Below are 17,468 nucleotides of genomic sequence, written 5' to 3'. Positions count from 1 at the left end.
CCAGTTGAATTGCATTTGTGATTTGAAAAATGCTTTACCCTTCTTTCTGAATGTCAATTAAAAGATGCCGCTGTGTATGAAACAAGAGTGACTCTAACACCAGACCAACTGGTTTCAAATGTTGCCTCTTCCCCCTACTAACCATAACATTTATTTACTCTCTCTGTGCATGAGTTTTCTCATCTATAAAGTGGAGGTAAAATTAGAGTTTGCCATGTAGGTTGTTGAGGATTTAGTGAGTAAATTGTTGTAAAGCCTTTAAAACAGTGCCTGATACCTAGTGTTAAAGTTTTGTTAAACCAGTAACATTTCCCTCGATTTCCACTTCTAAGTCGTTCTACCTAGAGCTATGTCTCAACTGTTTAGTGATCTTAAAAAAATGTTTAGGCACACTCATGGAAATGAAATGTATTAGGAACCCTCCAAAACATTTTGTAATCCAAATAAATTATCTTTTGGGGTGTACACTTGGATTTTCATGTATTGAGATAACTTCAGTTGTGGCAAATTGGAAGCCGGGTTTTATTTTCCTCTCTCTAATGTAGAATAAAATAGGAATTAGAGGAACCAGTTGGAGCTATGTTATGGGCAGTTACTAATTTCCAAACCTGCCAGACAACAAAGAATTATTTTCAATGAACTTGAGTCTAATTTTTAAAGCATTAATATAATTATAAATTATTTTAGAAATTCTCATTAAATGGGGACTTTAGGAATGCTTGGTATCAGGTAGCTATTAAGTTAATTGATTTTAATTTTAGTTTTTTACTAGAATAGTTAAATCTATTTTTTTTCTTTTCATCAACAATATAATTGGATATAGTTTCTATTAACCTTAGATCACATTGGGCTTAGTTCAGTACAGATCCTTTAACTAGTCTTTACAATTGTCCAGAAATTTTTTTGTTGTTGTTATTGAATATTTTTTATCAGTACTCCTCAGTGTCAAAAGCAAACCAGTGCAGATCTGTAGTTTGTTTATAACAAATCATAAACCAAGCTCATAACAATGAGGAGTAAGAGTTTAGACTTGCATAGCAATTTTACAGAGTAATTCTGCCTATTAATCCAATAATTTAAAAATCAGTCTTTGTATGAATTTGCTTTCTCTATTTTTTTCCTAGTAATTCAGTTTTATTGTATTTTACAAAAATCTACAAGGTACTGGAAATTTAAAAAGAAATGTAATCCTCCATCACGATGAGGAAGCACACCACCTTACCTAGTAGACAAAAGGGGAAAATGACTTGACTTGCTAAGGGATCATTTGAGTACCAAATAAACCCTTATACAATCAATCAATAGTTTTGCTTGTTATTACCACTTTGAATTAAATTAACAAATTATTACATATTTGAATCTGTGACTTCAAGTGAATCTGTTGCACTCCTTCATTCCACAGTCTGCAGGTTCTTCTTCAGGGACAAGAATGAAAGACTTCCCTTTCTCTCTTAGTGATTCAAGTGCAGCATCCTGGTTAGGCAGCCCTTCGCCATGAGCCAATGCAGATATTGTTTCACTGACAGGAAACTTGCAATTGTGTTTGACTTTCCTCTAAAACCCAGATTTCCCTTTTGAAAACCTGTGAGGAGTCCTGTCTTTAAGCACACAAACATCAGAGTAATTTGAAACTGCCATTTAAAGAAAAACAAAACTAAACTAAATTAAAAGATCAATGTTACAGGTTTTATTCCCTGGCCTGGGATATAGGGACTGTCTGAGAAATACATCCTTCCACTGGGCATTCATTTGTCCCTCTTGATGTAGGCCCTGAATACTAACAAGACACACTAGAAATTAAAAGAAGGATATTATACAGTTTTGGAAAAGGAGAATATTAGTCATCTTCTGGCAGTAGAGGAGTTAAAGCTCGAATTTTTTTTTTTCCACTCTATGAACCAAATTTGGCCCTGGGATTCCTTTGAATGGCATGAAAAGAAGCTGCTGGGTGTGAGTCTCCTCCCCCTCTTGCTTTCTCACTTTTAAAAAACGCCTGGCAGAGACCCAGCACTGCCTTCCCCCTGCTTCAATCCATTCTGCCCTCCTGCTCAGCTCACTTAGACTCCAAATGAAAAAGCATTCCTTCCCAGTTGTGAAGAGGCCTTCGGACCAGGAGAAAATACTCAGTACATGTAGACCCTGAATAACACACTTGGTCTTTCCCTAGACTTTGCAGCTTTTGTAGCTATCTCTTTAGAGACCCTTTAGAATTTTTTTAGTTTCCATAAAAGCAGTGCTAAAGTCACTGACGAAGCACCAAAACATGTATCTTTGTTCATAGACTTTTCATCGTATGGGATGATGTGAGCCAAACACGAAAGCACTTGAAATTCCTTTAAAGTTACATTCATTTATTTTTTAAAAAAAAGAAAAGAACCCGCCATCTTTGGAAGTTTGTCCCTACAGACGTCGTTAAAGTGAAGATACATACAATACACATTTTATGTAACTGAAGATTAACAGCTAACTATTCAGGTTCAGATTTCCTACAGTAGGAGCTGTTGCTTTTTGCAAAAGCAAGACAACAAAGAAGCTGTGTTAACTGCCAAATCATTCTAAATAAATAATTATAAGAATAAATATATTATAAATATGATTCAGAGATGCTCCCAGATTTTGCACACATCAGCTTTGGCACTTCCAAACATATCCATGTTACTTAAAAATGTATTCAGTGAGCCATTCTTAAAACAAGAAGGCTGCATGACTTTTCCTAATTTCCAATATTGGAAGATACAGGCATACTTTAAATCACATCACCGCTTTGTTGTAAAAGGAACTCCAAATAGGCATTTTTATGTTTGGCTTCTAATAACTAATACAATAAAAAAAAGTGTAAGAACATATTTAGGTAAGTGCATTTTGATGCCTGGTCAATGACATCAGGGTGCCTTTCCCAGACCTTCAGAAATTAAAAATAATAATCAAAGTGATGTTGCTATTTTTATTTAGAAGTCAACCTAGCATGGAGTTATCAGGTTTATTAACACATAAAAACACAGGGTACAAGTTGAAGTTCAGGTAAAAAGCAAATAATTGTTTAGAATAAGTATGTCCAATGCAATATTTGCAATATACTTACACTAAAAATCTACTCATTGTTTCTCTGAAATCCAACTTTAATACTGTGCTTCCTTTTATCTGGCAACCCTTGTCTATGGCCCTTGCCGCGCTGCGGTGTGCTGTGAAAGGCACGCAGAGACCTGTTTCCAGGGTCGAGAATAGGTGCGGGGGTTTCTGAGCTCACTCCATCTGCCCACTTAAAACTCTGGCACATCAGTAAGACTAGGAAGGCTTCTTTTACAGAAGGAAAATGCATCTCCAATTGATCATTTCAGTTTCTTAAAGGGAGACGCAGGCCTTTCCCACTTGACGAGAAGGTAAGAACTGGCAAATAAGAAAAAAGAAAAGTCTGGGACAAACAGAAGGGGAAGAAATCTTTATCAGGAAATAACAGAATTAGGCACAAATACATTTGAAGCAAGACTTTCTAAAAGGAAAAATAAAGGATAATCAGATTCCTAGAGTCAGAAATGGAAGAGAATGAAAAAAAGAACATACAGAAGATTTTGTAATTTTTCCTTAGCAAGGCTGCTACTTTCTTTTCTTTTCTTTACTTTTTTAATTCCTGACTCTCAAGGAGTTAGATGTTTTATGTTTAGCTTTAGTTGGTCTAAGTTCCAGCTGATGGAGGAGGCTTGTGTTCTCTTTCCTCAGCTAATTCACACCACCTCGGGCTTCCTGCTCTACAACAACATAGGATGAGCTTCACCTTCGGCTCCAATGACACGGTCCACAAGCACAACCCACGTGACCCAGTGCTCTTTGCCCCCACCAAAGCCCACCTGGACGCTGTACACAGGGTCGATCTCCTGCCTGCTGAGCATCAGTAGTCCCCAGGGTGTCCCTGAGGGCCTGGGTCTGCTGTGAATTCATTGGCTCCTGTTATTGTCTTCTCACTGGGGTTCTGCCTTTCAGTTTGCTTCCCAGGTGACCCTAATTCCAGTACAGGTGGACACCACTGAGTCATGGAGCCTGGGGTTTGCTTGTTTGGATAGAAGAGCTGCAAAGAGTGGGGCTGCTTTTTGTTTGGATCTGGCTTTTGGTTTTGGCTTTTGTACCTGGGAAAAGGAAGGGATATCATAAAAATTTTAGTTATAGAAAAATGAGAATATTAGTCTTGTTGCTGGTAATAGGAGGACAATTCACGAACATTGCTTTGTATGGATTGAATTCCTTTTTAATATACAGGGGCCATTCACAAGATTCATTGTAAGTAAGAAGAGAATAATTTGATTTTTTAAACGTGTGAATTTATCAAAATATGAGAAAAAGAACACAAATAGAATTAAATCTTATAATCCATACAGTGACATGGTGGAAAATAGTATATATTTTTGTTCCAGGTTGCTCAAGGCTAAACATAACCTTTGAGTTTTATGTATAGAGAGTTTATCGTTGTTTTTCCTGAGTTATAGATGAATAGTTGGTCCACTTTTGAATAAGGTGATATTTTCATTTATAAGACGGTATTTCATTAGCGAGCAGCCCTGTGGTTGAAAGTAAAAGAATCATTCTAGTGGCTTGTTTATTAGTACCAAATGGATCGATTTGATGTGAGCTATTCAGAATCAGGACTAGATTGTTTGGGAGGGGGGAAAGAAATGTGCAATATATAAAGTGTAATTAATGTAGAGTGGATGTAAGAAAACACGCAGTCCTCAAAATTAAGAAAGAGAAAAATATTCAGCCCATATGGACATAACACCACCTTTAAAGGATCATTTATCTTCCTCATCACCAAACTCTTTCAGGAAGTGGTCTCAAAGGGTGCCCTCCTGAATGGGAAGGTTTCTCTAGGGCTGCTCAGGAGTGGAAAGCAAGATTCATGTAATCCCTCTTCCCCACCCCTAAACTGATCCCAGCCTCAGCCCTTCCCCCAAATGGATCACTTCTAGTCCTCTGCAGGGAGGGCTTTCAGTGGCTGCTTGGTCCACATCCGAGGCTCACCTTCCAGGTCCCACACCTTCCCTTGCAGCTGAAGGGCTTTGTAAGCTCAGGCCATTTGCTTACTTTCTGCATGCCCAAAAGCCTTCATTTGCATCAACAAAATGGGGGTGTTACTGGTAACTTACCTCATTAATAAATTAGTTAGGAGGATTGCACAAGTCAACACACCAAAAAAATTAGAACACTTTCTAGTACCTGGTACTAAATTTTCACTGTTACTTGTTTCTATACTTGGACTTGCTGGAAGATTTTATTCGAAGGAAAGTTTCAACTGCCTTTAAAAGTTTTTTGGAAGGACTGCTGCTTTGAAACATTATTTCATGATTTATGAGCATGCTTTTGTCCTGTCCTGTGGCTGAAAGTCAAGTCTCACCTCCTATTACCCATTAACCCTGCACCCCAAGGGTTAAGGCCTCCTTCCCCTTCCTTCCTCCATCTGAATTCAGAGACAGGGTGGGTTAACGATATAAGGATGATGTCATTGTAGTCACAGGCACTATTTCATTACAATCTTTTGTTTTCCCTTGTTAACTTCTCAAAAGGAGAAACATTTTATTAATTATCTCCGCGTTCGGAACCCTTTGGAGGGACACTCCACACAAATGCCATTATCATCACCCACGTTCGGTGAACTACTTGGGGATTAGAGTGTTATGTAAACGTTTACACATTATTATGCTGTGGCCCAAGATCCACAGTGGGACAGCACAGACAGCCCAAGAAGAAGCATGAAGCCCCAGAAAGGCAGTGGTTTTTGTAAAAGGTAGGAAATTTTCTTTAATTTTAGCATAAAGACAGTTGCACGTCTGAAGAGAATCGTTTATAGCCATTTAGGAAAGTATATATGACTATAAATAAGAAAGTTTATCTAAACTGAGGGTTTGCTGCATATTTTAAGGATGGGTCCTTAGAGAAAAGGGTAATAGGAAATGGATTTAAAATGCTGCGAGGGCCATTTGGAATTGACTAGAAGAATTTCCTGACAATAAAAGCAGCATGTTTCCAAAAGCTGTCACATCTTTCCCTATAGATACTCTCACGAAAGAACAGATATGCTCTTACTTAGTAGGTTCTGCCTAAAGGCAAGAAATTGAAACCCTTCTGCCTGGCTGATGATTTTAGGTGGTAAAATTATTACAAAACATTGAATTGTACCATGTTCTCTTTAAATCTTTACCCTTCCTGGTGGTGAAGGTCTGGGGCCAGTTCAAGCTTATCTGTAACACCTGCTAAACTCTTTTCAATCAAGAGAAAAAAGACTGATTCGGTACCTTTCCCTGGATTGTGTGCCTAGGTACTATAATAATTGTTTTATTGACCAGTAAAGCTGATTTTCCACGTATGGTAATGAGCTTAAAATTGCTTTTAAGATAAACATAAGAAAAGGAGAAATTTGATAATAGGAAGAGAGGATATCAATGCTGCTGGCAGGAAAATCTCGATGACCCAAGCAACCATGGTCTGGAGACCACAGGACTAGATGATTTTAAGGTCTTCAAATGCCAGGAACCTGCAGGGACACGAGGAACAGCTTCGACTGTAGAGTCTTAGCTAGAACCCGGGAAAGCAGGGAACCATGCTCAGCAGGCAGTGCTTATGAAACTAAGAAACGTGTGCACTCACAAAGAACCTATAGCTGCACAGGGACAAATACGGACACCGGAGGAAAACAATCCTGCTTGTGATATTTTCCTAATACCCGCTATGCACGGTTTGAGATGATTATTGAAAAGCTGTTCGGTTTTGAATAAGGGACAAAGATATATAAATTGAGGGAGAAAAGCCCACACACTTTTCCCTTCATGTTTACAGAGATTCTACATTCCCCTCTTCATGTTATTTAAAAATACAAGAAAATAGGGAGAAGAAGGGAAAAAAAGCGGGCAGTGTAGCAAAATCTCTTCTGGAAAACGCACAGTCAATTCTTGCCTGTTAGCAGGCCAGTTCCAAATTATTTTTAAAAAGCAAATCCTAGCAGTCGTGTTGTTACAGCCTCAGAGGGAAGCACTAAACCCGCTGCTCGTGCCCCAGAACCCAAGCCACAAAAGCAGGGAAGCCAGCTCGCTAACCCGTCTTCTGACAGGAATGTGAAAGCGGCATCTCCCAGGCGGGAAGCTTGCCCCAGCGGAGGAGAAAACTGCAGCTCGCAGTAATCTGTAAATGATTGCCGGTAAAGTCTGGAGGCTTCAGGCTTGATCTGTGTTTGTTCCAAAAGAAAGCCAAGCAGGACGGTGTTAATAAAGAGAGATTTAACTGAGAGCTGAGCTTGGAATAAAGTGGGCTACAAAAAGGTCAAATTTGATCAGTTGGAGCAGATTACAAGGGCTTTAAAAGGTGGTGTGGAGAAATGAGCCGGGGCTGGGAAGTAATATAGCGCAAGATTGATTCGGGGGGTGGAGAAAAGCCGGGACAAGTGCTTATCAATCCCACAAGTGGGAAGAGCTGTGCCGGGCGCCGGGGCTCCGGGCCTGAGCCCCCAGCCGGCGCTTCCTCCCCGGCGGCGCTCACCCTCCGCCCGGACTGGACTCGCCTTCAGTCGCCTGGTAGAAATGGTTTCCCTAATCTCTGACTTGGATCCACTCAAAGACTGGAAGGTTTTAAGGTAGGCCGGCGTTTCTTTCTGTCTCCCAGGGCTGTTTGAGCTCGCGGCCAAGTTCCGCCCCCGCAGCAGGGCTCGGTGCGAGGGGGAATGCTGTGGTGCCGTGGGGCACCGCCAGACCCGCCGGCGGGAGCCCCCTGCCTGGCAAGGACGCACAGCGAAGTGCGGACTAGGCCCGAGGAGCCCCCAGCTTCAGGGCGAGAGGGGTGCGGGCGCGGCCCCAAGAGACAGGCAGCCTTGCTGGAAGGGCTCCTGGCACCACTCGCTGGCAGGGACCAGCTCGCAGGTATTATTGCCTTGCGTGGGGCACGGAAGGCGTGTGGCAAACTTTCAGGGACTTCACATAAAAATAATAATAAAGTAAAATAAAAAACTTTTTCCAGAAAACCTTCCTGCATTTTTAAGAGTGTCTGTGGAGACGTGTGTTCCTCTAACGCCCTCTCCTCCTCTCCAGATCTTTTGGAAAAGCTCGTCATATAAAATCTCAGCCGACCTTAACACTGAGCGGGTGGAATACTCCAAAAGGGTGGATTCGAATCTCTCTATCTGTCAGAGGGCCAGAAAGGTTAGAACCCAAGGAGCTCCAAGAGCCAAAGTTCATGCAATTCGCTCACGGGGTCCAAGCTGACGCCTCTGGAAGGATTCCCAATGAATTTGTGGGTTTAATTTAACGCTGAAGAATCGGTCCCAGCAAAAAACACTTTCTGCAATTTTTAAAACACAAAAAAGTGTTAAACTGAGGGATTTTTGTTAAAAGTGAGTCTACACAATGTCATGTTGTCCCAAATACCTCAGAGCATGGCTCTGTTGGAACCAAACCAAGACCCAAAGAACAAGTAGAGGTAGAAATGTGTTTGTTTACTGGGACCTCTTTTCCCTGACATTTATCTTGTATAAAGAAATTAATCCTTATTTTCCACTCATGGGCCCCGCCTTAGTGTTTGTCTCATTTTATTTATTTAAAAAAAAACAACACTGTAGGAAAGAACAAAGGAAAAAAATGGTCAATATCCACCTTAATTATTTCCCCTTTTTAAATTCTTGCTTCTTCTTCGAACTTCACATGTGTGCATATTGAACATCAAATAGCATATACCATTTCAAAATCTACTTTTTCCAGTTAGATACCAAACGAATTTCCATGTCTCTGCTTACCCTTCATAGCCATAATTTTAGTGATTAAGTTAACCATGATATTAATGTACATTGTTTTACTATATTACCCCATTGGTTGAAAATTTAGATTGTTTCCAATCCTTGATTTGTGTGAACAACAACTTACTGAACATCTTTGTGCAGACCGCTTTTCACTTTCATTTAATAATTCCCAGGAATCCTAAATGAAAAGGCATGAACATTTTTATGGGTCTATCAGTGATATTTTCTTCTGTTTATAGGTTTACATTTTAATTCTAATCAAGGGATGGTAAAATACTTCTGTAAATGTTTTTAGGATACAGGTGTTGGAATAAATTTCATTCTCCTTTTCTTTAACTGGATTAGCAACCTATTTCTAAAATTGAAAAACACTAAGGAGTGCTTCTAAAAAGTGTTTTGGGGTGATTAACTCAATATTATTGCACAAGTAGATAAGGTGGGCCCTAACTCTAAGGTGGGAGACTGCAAATACAAATTTTGAAAATGTAGCCTGCAAAGAAAGGCCTTTTTAGGTAACAATCCTGAGTCTTAACCTATTTAAAAATCAGTGATAATGTTGCCTTTCAAATGTCTCCCTCATGTAAGTGAAGTTGGTGTTATGGCTAGTGTAAGTCAAGCTTCACAAACTTGAACTTGCAGATCTAGGAAAGGGACACATTTTTACATAGATCACACCAAGCTCATTCTGTCCCACCTCTTCGTGGCAAGCATTATTCCATAAGCTTTTCAACTGCATGTATTCCTTTCCCGAGGTAAGGAATTGTGAAGGGGTTAGTGTTTACGAATTGCATCAAATCCCTCAATTGTTTACAGCAAGGCATCCTTGGCTAATTCTGGCTTATTGAGCCATTTAACCCAGCAACAATAAGTCTCTGCCTATTGTATGTGGGAGTGACCTTATAAAAGGGATAATCTAGCTGGAGAATGAAGCTGTATGTGCTAATGCAATACAAGATCCTGCGTGAGATGAACTGCTTCAATAAAACGCTCTAGCAATCCAGAGGTGAGCGGCCGGCCCATCACTGCGAAGAGAGGGAACGCTCCCATTGCCCTCCTCTGCTCAGGACATGAGCTGCAGGCCCCGTGTACAATGACAAAGAGGCTTCCAGCCTGCATGGCCTGTGATCCTTTCAGATGTTCTCTGCAGGCTCGTGGCCTACAGTTCCGCCAAACCTGTTGCTCCTGAAAAGTGATTGCCAGACACAGTTTGTAAATCTGCTTACACCACAAGTTAGTGTCTGTTTAAGATACAAATTCAGGTAATAATCTGTCTCAAGCGTTGTGTATTTGACAGTACTCCATCCTGGGGCCGTTTTGTCAAATGGAAAAATGAAGGATGCGAATGGTGCTGTTTGCTGTTTTATTTACTGTCTACCTCAAGGGGCATAAAGGGCACCTAACTTCCACCAAATACAAGATTTGATGTTCTTCAATATGACTGGAGGAGAAAAACGTTGGCAGTGAGGGGGAATTGATGGGTTGGAGCTCCGAACGTCTGGTCTCTCCTAAATCCCTGCCTCAGCCCCTGCCTCACCTTTGTGGAAGAGTCTAGAAAACCCCAAATCTAGTTTAACATGCTCATTTAGAGAAGAGAGAGTTGAACCCAGACGATGAAATGACTAGATGAGGTCACAGAATTAATCAATGGGACAAGCTGATGTCCCTTCTCTCCCAGCTCCACCTTTGCTGCCCTGGAGTTTTATTCACCACCTCCTATCATCTGTCCTCCCATGATTTAAGGTAGCTCAGCCCAGACCTCCCCTCAGAGCTCCCAGACTTCTCCTCAGTGTAGCCAATTGTATGTCTTCAGATGGCTCAAGCTCAACAGGTTGCAAACTGCACCTGTGACCTCTACCAGGCCCCAGTTCTTTTCTGGTGCTAGCAGGCTTGTGAATCACACAGCCATCCAGCCAGGTACTCCAGTTGGAAAGCTAGGTCTCCTCCCTGTTCCCTCATTTTCTCTCTTAATTACATTCAGACTATCACTAGTTCCTGGTGACTTCAACTTAACATCAACAGACGCTCCCCTTTTCTCTGTCTTTCTTTGCTGTTGTCTTGTTCTGCTCAGGACACTGTAACCAGTCTCCCTGCTTCAATTCTTGCTCTCATGATCTATTTTCTACACAAGAGGAATGAAAACATTTCAAAAGCCATAAATCAGATCATTCAATTTTCCTATATAAAAGCATCCCTTGCTTCTTCAAGTAACAGTCAATAAATTCCTGTCCTAACCTACCAGACGCCTTCTGACCCAGCCCTTGACTCTCCTTCCTCTCCCACAGCCCCTGTGCCTGGCCACACTGGTCTTTTCCTCAAACAAGCCAAGCTGATTTTGGCCTTAGGATATTTGCATAAGCTACTCCCTCTCCCTGCCTGGAAATCTCCATAGCCCCTTGCAAGGCAGGGTGCTGCTTGTCATTCAAGTCTTAGTTCAAACATCACCTCCTCATTGAAGACTTCCAAAAGTCACTCTCTAGCCTATCTCTCTGATAGGTTGAACCATATAAAATTGCAAATATTCAACCATTTTTGGCCTACAGAAATTTCAATTTCATATCATGCAATTCATCTCATCATAGCACTTACCAAGGCCTGCTATTTTCATATGTACTTATTTATTCTCTCTCTCCCCCATTTAGGATATATGATTTGTATAATTAACTGGTATACCCAATACATAAACTATTTCCTGCTACATAATAGATAATGAATAAACAAATGAAGTGGTTGCTGTTGTATCCCTGTCACTGACTTTCAACTCCATGATGCCGGGGCCTTTCTGTATTTTGTTTACACCCTAATACCAGTATTCACTACAGTGACGTCAGTGTTACATAGAATGAATGAATGACTCCTAACTGCCAGTTTAGTAATCCTGTCTTTAGCTCCTTATTTCTGTTCCAATCAGCAAAGTAGATTTACTAACAAGGAAAATTTTTAGATGGTCTGAGAATATGAGAGACATCTACTATTCAAGTGTAGTACATTCCTTCTACACAAGAGAATGATCTAGATCAGGGATTGGCAAACATCTTCTATAATGGGTCAGATAGTAAATATTTTAGGTTTCGCTGACCGCACAATATCGGTTGCACCTACTCACCACTGTCATTGAAGCATGAAAGTAGCCATAGGTAACACATAAATGACGAAGCTTGGGGGAAATCCAATAAAACTTCACTGACAACACAGGCAGTGGGCTGGCTTTACCTGTGGACCATGGTCTACCTGTCATTTAGGCTAGTGATTTGACCAACATTAAACAGAAGTGGTTTTTTTTTTTTTTTGAGAGGGCATCTCTCGTATTTATTGATCAAATGGTTGTTAACAACAATAAAATTCTGTATAGGGGAGTCAATGCTCAATGCACAACCATTAATCCACCCCAAGCCTAATTTTCATCAGTCTCCAATCTTCTGAAGCATAACGAACAAGTTCTTACATGGAGAAAAAATTCTTACATAGTGAATAAGTTACATGGTGAACAGTACAAGGGCAGTCATCACAGATACTTTCGGTTTTGATCATGCATTATGAACTATAAACAATCAGTTCAAATATGAATATTCGTTTGATTTTTATACTTGATTTATATATGGATACCACATTTCTCTATTATTATTATTTTTAATAAAATGCTGAAGTGGTAGGTAGATGCAAGATAAAGGTAGAAAATTTAGTACTGTAAGAGGGCAAATGTAGATGATCAGGTGTGTGCCTGTAGACTATGTGTTAATCCATGCTAGACAGGGGCAATAAAACATCCATGGATGCAGAAGATTTTGTTTACACCCTAATACCAGCTCTCACAACAGGTCGGGTGAGGTTCTAAGCCTCACCTCTGTTGATCCCCAATTTCTCACCTGATGGCCCCCCTGCGACTGTGCCTGTCTTAGGTTGTTCCTCCCTTGAAGAATCTTACCCGTCTCTGGCTAACCAGTCATCTTCCAGGGCCATACAGGGAAATGTAAAGTCGGTAAGCGAGAGAGAAGCAATATTCCTTGAAAAGGTTAGCTTTTTACTTCTTTGCAGATTTATGCCCTGTGGCTTCTATGCCCAGCATTTGTCTTGAGGTATCTTTACCACTTGGAGGAATTATGATACTCGGTAAATTCGATATGAGGCATGAATTCTATTTAAGGGTTGTAATTAGGAAGGAAGAAGAAAAGCTATAGAAGTAGCAGGCAGAAGAAAACATGGGAAGATTGATTATTTCTTGGACATATATTCTTGTAGAATAACTTAAGCATGTGTAGGTTTTAACTACTAATTAAATTGCACACACACATTAACATAATAGGAGTACAGTTACATAATCAAAGCAGACCTATAATTACCAGCCATCTCCAGTGAAACCAAGAAAACCAGTTAGGCATCCTAGGCATTTGTGAAAACTTATCTGTGATATGGTGGATATTGTCCAACTGAACTTGAACAGTCTGAGAGAAATCAGACAAATTAAAACAACCCATTCCTGGGGACTGTTCACATCCCATATGTTCTTTTAACAGTAGATAGTCTGTAGTTGTAAGATTTTGGAGCGCTACAACTTGCACTTCTCCTAATTCTTGGTTGAGTCAAATTTTTTGTTTTACTGTATGCACAGGCCAGCTTAGATATCTCCTTCTTCATTCCCATGGCAAGTCCAGGAACCAGTGGGATGAATGCAGCTGCAGCTGTAGCAGTGCCTGGATCTTTGTTGAGGTTTTTTGATGATCATCTTCTGGTATGAGTCTTCCAGAGAGTGCTGATGTTGGAAGTTCTTCTTCATATCGTATCTTAGTTCATTTTCTGGGTAGCCAAATTAGGCTTTGATCCTCTGTATAAACACAAACAGACCCTTTGCCTACACTTTTATATGCCCTTTATACCATTGTGTAGAACTCATTGGAGGTCACCACACAGGAACTGCTTTTTTTTTTTTTTAAGAGAAAGGAATATTATCAGAAAAATGTGCTTCCATAGCTGATCATCTGACACCCTTTAAGTGGTCAAAATTAAGGATATTTAAAGCATGCATTAATCGTTGATTCACAGTTAGTTTTCTCCTATCAGGGAGTAATCTCCCTTTTCTTTCTTTCTTTTTTTTTTGTTATCATTAATCTACACTTACATGGTGAATATTATGTTTACTAGGCTCTCCCCTATACCAGGTTCCCCTATAAACTCCTTTACAGTCACTGTCCATCAGCATAGCAAAATGTTGTAGAATCACTACTTGTCTTCTCTGTGCTATACAGCCCTCCCCTTTCTCCCACACCCCCATACATGCTAATCTTAATACTCCCCTTCTTCTCCCCCCCCTTATCCCTCCCTACCCGCCCGTCCTCCCCAGTCCCTTTCCCTTTGGTAGCTGTCAGTCCATTCTTGGGTTCTGTGATTCTGCTGCTGTTTTGTTCCTTCAGTTTTTCCTTTGTTCTTATACTCCACAGATGAGTGAAATCATTTGGTATTTCTCTTTCTCCGCTTGGTTTATTTCACTGAGCATAATACCCTCCAGCTCCATCCATGTTGCTGCAAATGGTAGGATTTGCCCTCTTCTTATGGCTGAGTAGTATTCCATTGTGTATATGTACCACATCTTCTTTATCCATTCATCTATCGATGGACATTTAGGTTGCTTCCAATTCTTGGCTATTGTAAATAGCGCTGCAATAAACATAGGGGTTCATCTGTCTTTCTCAAACATGATTGCTGCATTTTTTGGGTAAATTCCTAGGAGTAGAATTCCTGGGTCAAATGGTAAGTCTGTTTTGAGCATTTTGATGTACCTCCATACTGCTTTCCACAATGGTTGAACTAATTTACATTCCCACCAGCAGTGTAGGAGGGTTCCCCTTTCTCCACAGCCTCGCCAACATTTGTTGTTGTTTGTCTTTTGGATGGCAGCCATCCTTACTGGTGTGAGGTGATATCTCATTGTAGTTTTAATTTGCATTTCTCTGATAATTAGTGATGTGGAGCATCTTTTCATGTGTCTGTTGGCCATCTGAATTTATTCTTTGGAGAACTGTCTGTTCAGTTCCTCTGCCCATTTTTTAATTGGGTTATTTGTTTTTTGTTTGTTGAGACATGTGAGCTCTTGATATACTCTGGACGTCAAGCCTTTATCGGATCTGTCATTTTCAAATATATTCTCCCATACTGTAGGGTACCTTTTTGTTCTATTGATGGTGTCTTTTGCTGTACAGAAGCTTTTCAGCTTAATATAGTCCCACTTGTTCATTTTTGCTGTTGTTTATCCTTGCCCGGGGAGATATGTTCAAGAAGAGGTCACTCATGTTTATGTCTAAGAGGTTTTTGCCTATGTTTTTTTCCAAGAGTTTAATGGTTTCAGGACTTACATTCAGGTCTTTGATCCATTTTGAGTTTACTTTTGTATATGGGGTTAGACAATGGTACAGTTTCATTCTCCTACATGTAGCTGTCCAGTTTTGCCAGCACCGTCTGTTGAAGAGACTGTCATTTCCCCATTGTATGTCCATGGCTCCTTTATCAAATATTAATTGACCATATATGTCTGGGTTAATGTCTGGATTCTCTAGTCTGTTCCACTGGTCTCTGGCTCTGTTCTTGTGCCATTACCAAATTGTCTTGATTACTATAGCTTTATAGTAGAGCTTGAAGTTGGGGAGTGAGATCCCCCCTACTTTATTCTTCTTTCTCAGGATTACTTTGGCTATTCAGGGTCTTTGGTGTTTCCATATGAATTTTTGAATTATTTGTTACAGTTCATTGATGAATGTTGCTGGTAATTTGATAAGGATTGCATCAAATCTGTATATTGCTTTGGGCAAGATGGCCATTTTGATGATATTAATTCTTCCTAGCCATGAGCATGGGATGAGTTTCCATTTGTTATTGTCCCCTTTAATTTCTCTTAAGAGTGACTTGTAGTTTTCAGAGTATAAGTCTTTCACTTCTTTGGTTAGGTTTATTCCTAGGTATTTTATTTATTTTAATGCAATTGTGAATGGAGTTGTTTTCCTGATTTCTCTTTCTGTTAGTTCATTGTTAGTGTGTAGGAAAGCCACATATTTCTGTGTGTTGATTTTGTATCCTGCAACTTTGCTGTATTCTGATATCAGTTCTAGTAGTTTTGGGGTGGAGTCTTTAGGGTTTTTTATGTACAGTATCATGTCATCTGCAAATAGTGACAGTTTAACTTCTTCTTTACCAATCTGGATTCCTTGTATTTCTTTGTTTTGTCTGATTGCCATGGCTAGGACCTCCAGTACTATGTTAAATAACAGTGGGGAGAGTGGGCATCCCTGTCTAGTTCCCGATCTCAGAGGAAAAGCTTTCAGTTTCTCGCTGTTCAATATAATGTTGGCTGTGGGTTTATCATAAATGGCCTTTATTATGTTGAGGTACTTGCCCTCTATTCCCATTTTGCTGAGAGTTTTTATCATGAATGGATGTTGAACTTTGTCAAATGCTTTTTCAGCATCTATGGAGATGATCATGTGGTTTTTGTCTTTCTTTTTGTTGATGTGGTGGATGATGTTGATGGACTTTCGAATGTTGTGCCATCCTTGCATCCCTGGGATGAATCCCACTTGGTCATGGTGTACGATCCTTTTGGTGTATTTTTGAATTCGGTTTGCTAATATTTTGTTGAGTATTTTTGCATCTACGTTCATCAGGGATATTGGTCTGTAGTTTTCTTTTTTGGTGGGTTCTTTGCCTGGTTTTGGTATTAGGGTGATGTTGGCTTCATAGAATGAGTTTGGGAGTATCCCCTCCTCTTCTATTTTTTGGAAAACTTTAAGGAGAGTGGGTATTATGTCTTCCCTGTATGTCTGATAAAATTCCGAGGTGAATCCATCTGGGCCGGGGGTTTCGTTCTTTGGTAGTTTTTTGATTACCGCTTCAATTTCGTTGCTGGTAATTGGTCTGTTTAGATTTTCTGTTTCTTTCTGGGTCAGTCTTGGAAGGTTGTATTTTTCTAGCAAGTTGTCCATTTCTCCTAGGTTTCCCAGCTTGTTAGCGTATAGGTTTTCATAGTATTCTCTAATAATTCTTTGTATTTCTGTGGGGTCCGTCATGATTTTTCCTTTCTCGTTTCTGATACTGTTGATTTGTGTTGACTCTCTTTTGCTCTTAATAAGTCTGGCTAGAGGCTTATCTATTTTGTTTATTTTCTCGAAGAACCAGCTCTTGGTTTCATTGATTTTTGCTATTGTTTTATTCTTCTCAATTTTATTTATTTCTTCTCTGATCTTTATTATGTCCCTCCTTCTGCTGACCTTAGGCCTCATTTGTTCTTCTTTTTTCCAATTTCGATAATTGTGACATTAGACCATTCATTTGGGATTGTTCTTCCTTTTTTAAATATGCCTGGATTGCTATATACTTTCCTCGTAAGACTGCTTTTGCTGTGTCCCACAGTAGTTGGGGCTTTGTGTTGTTGCTGTCGTTTGTTTCCATATATTGCTGGATCTCCATTTTGATTTGGTCATTGATCCATTGATTATTTAGGAGCGTGTTGTTAAGCCTCCATGTGTTTGTGAGCCTTTTTGCTTTCTTTGTACAGTTTATTTCTAGTTTTATGCCTTTGTGGTCTGAAAAGTTGGTTGGTAGGATTTCAATCTTTTGGAATTTACTGAGGCTCTTTTTGTGGCCTAGTATGTGGTCTATTCTGGAGAATGTTCCATGTGCACTTGAGAAGAATGTGTATCCTGGTGCTTTTGGATGCAGA

General features: G+C 39.9%; 1 protein-coding gene across 6 annotated transcripts in view; it reads left to right on the top strand.

Moving 5' to 3' along the window:
• The window catches only part of CELF2 (CUGBP Elav-like family member 2), a 735,687-nt gene that overhangs the window by 256,398 nt on the left and 461,821 nt on the right, over window positions 1-17,468 (top strand). The window contains exon 1 of one of the 6 annotated variants that reach the window (XM_073229337.1): window positions 5,568-5,773. The exons of 2 other annotated variants lie outside the window; for them this stretch is intronic. Coding sequence is in view for 2 of the 4 variants with exons in the window: in XM_037001228.2 (XP_036857123.2) it covers window positions 7,560-7,612 (53 nt within the window). In the remaining 2 variants the exon portion in view is untranslated. Of the gene's footprint in view, window positions 1-5,567; window positions 5,774-5,802; window positions 7,613-17,468 lie in introns of those variants that run through there. 3 more of the 6 variants (XM_037001235.2, XM_073229338.1, XM_037001228.2) reach the window with 3 other exon arrangements.

Source organism: Manis javanica, chromosome 2, assembly GCF_040802235.1.
Source record: "Manis javanica isolate MJ-LG chromosome 2, MJ_LKY, whole genome shotgun sequence".
In the NCBI taxonomy this organism is placed as follows: Eukaryota; Metazoa; Chordata; class Mammalia; order Pholidota; family Manidae; genus Manis; species Manis javanica.
This window is presented reverse-complemented; position numbering and strand designations above follow the sequence as displayed.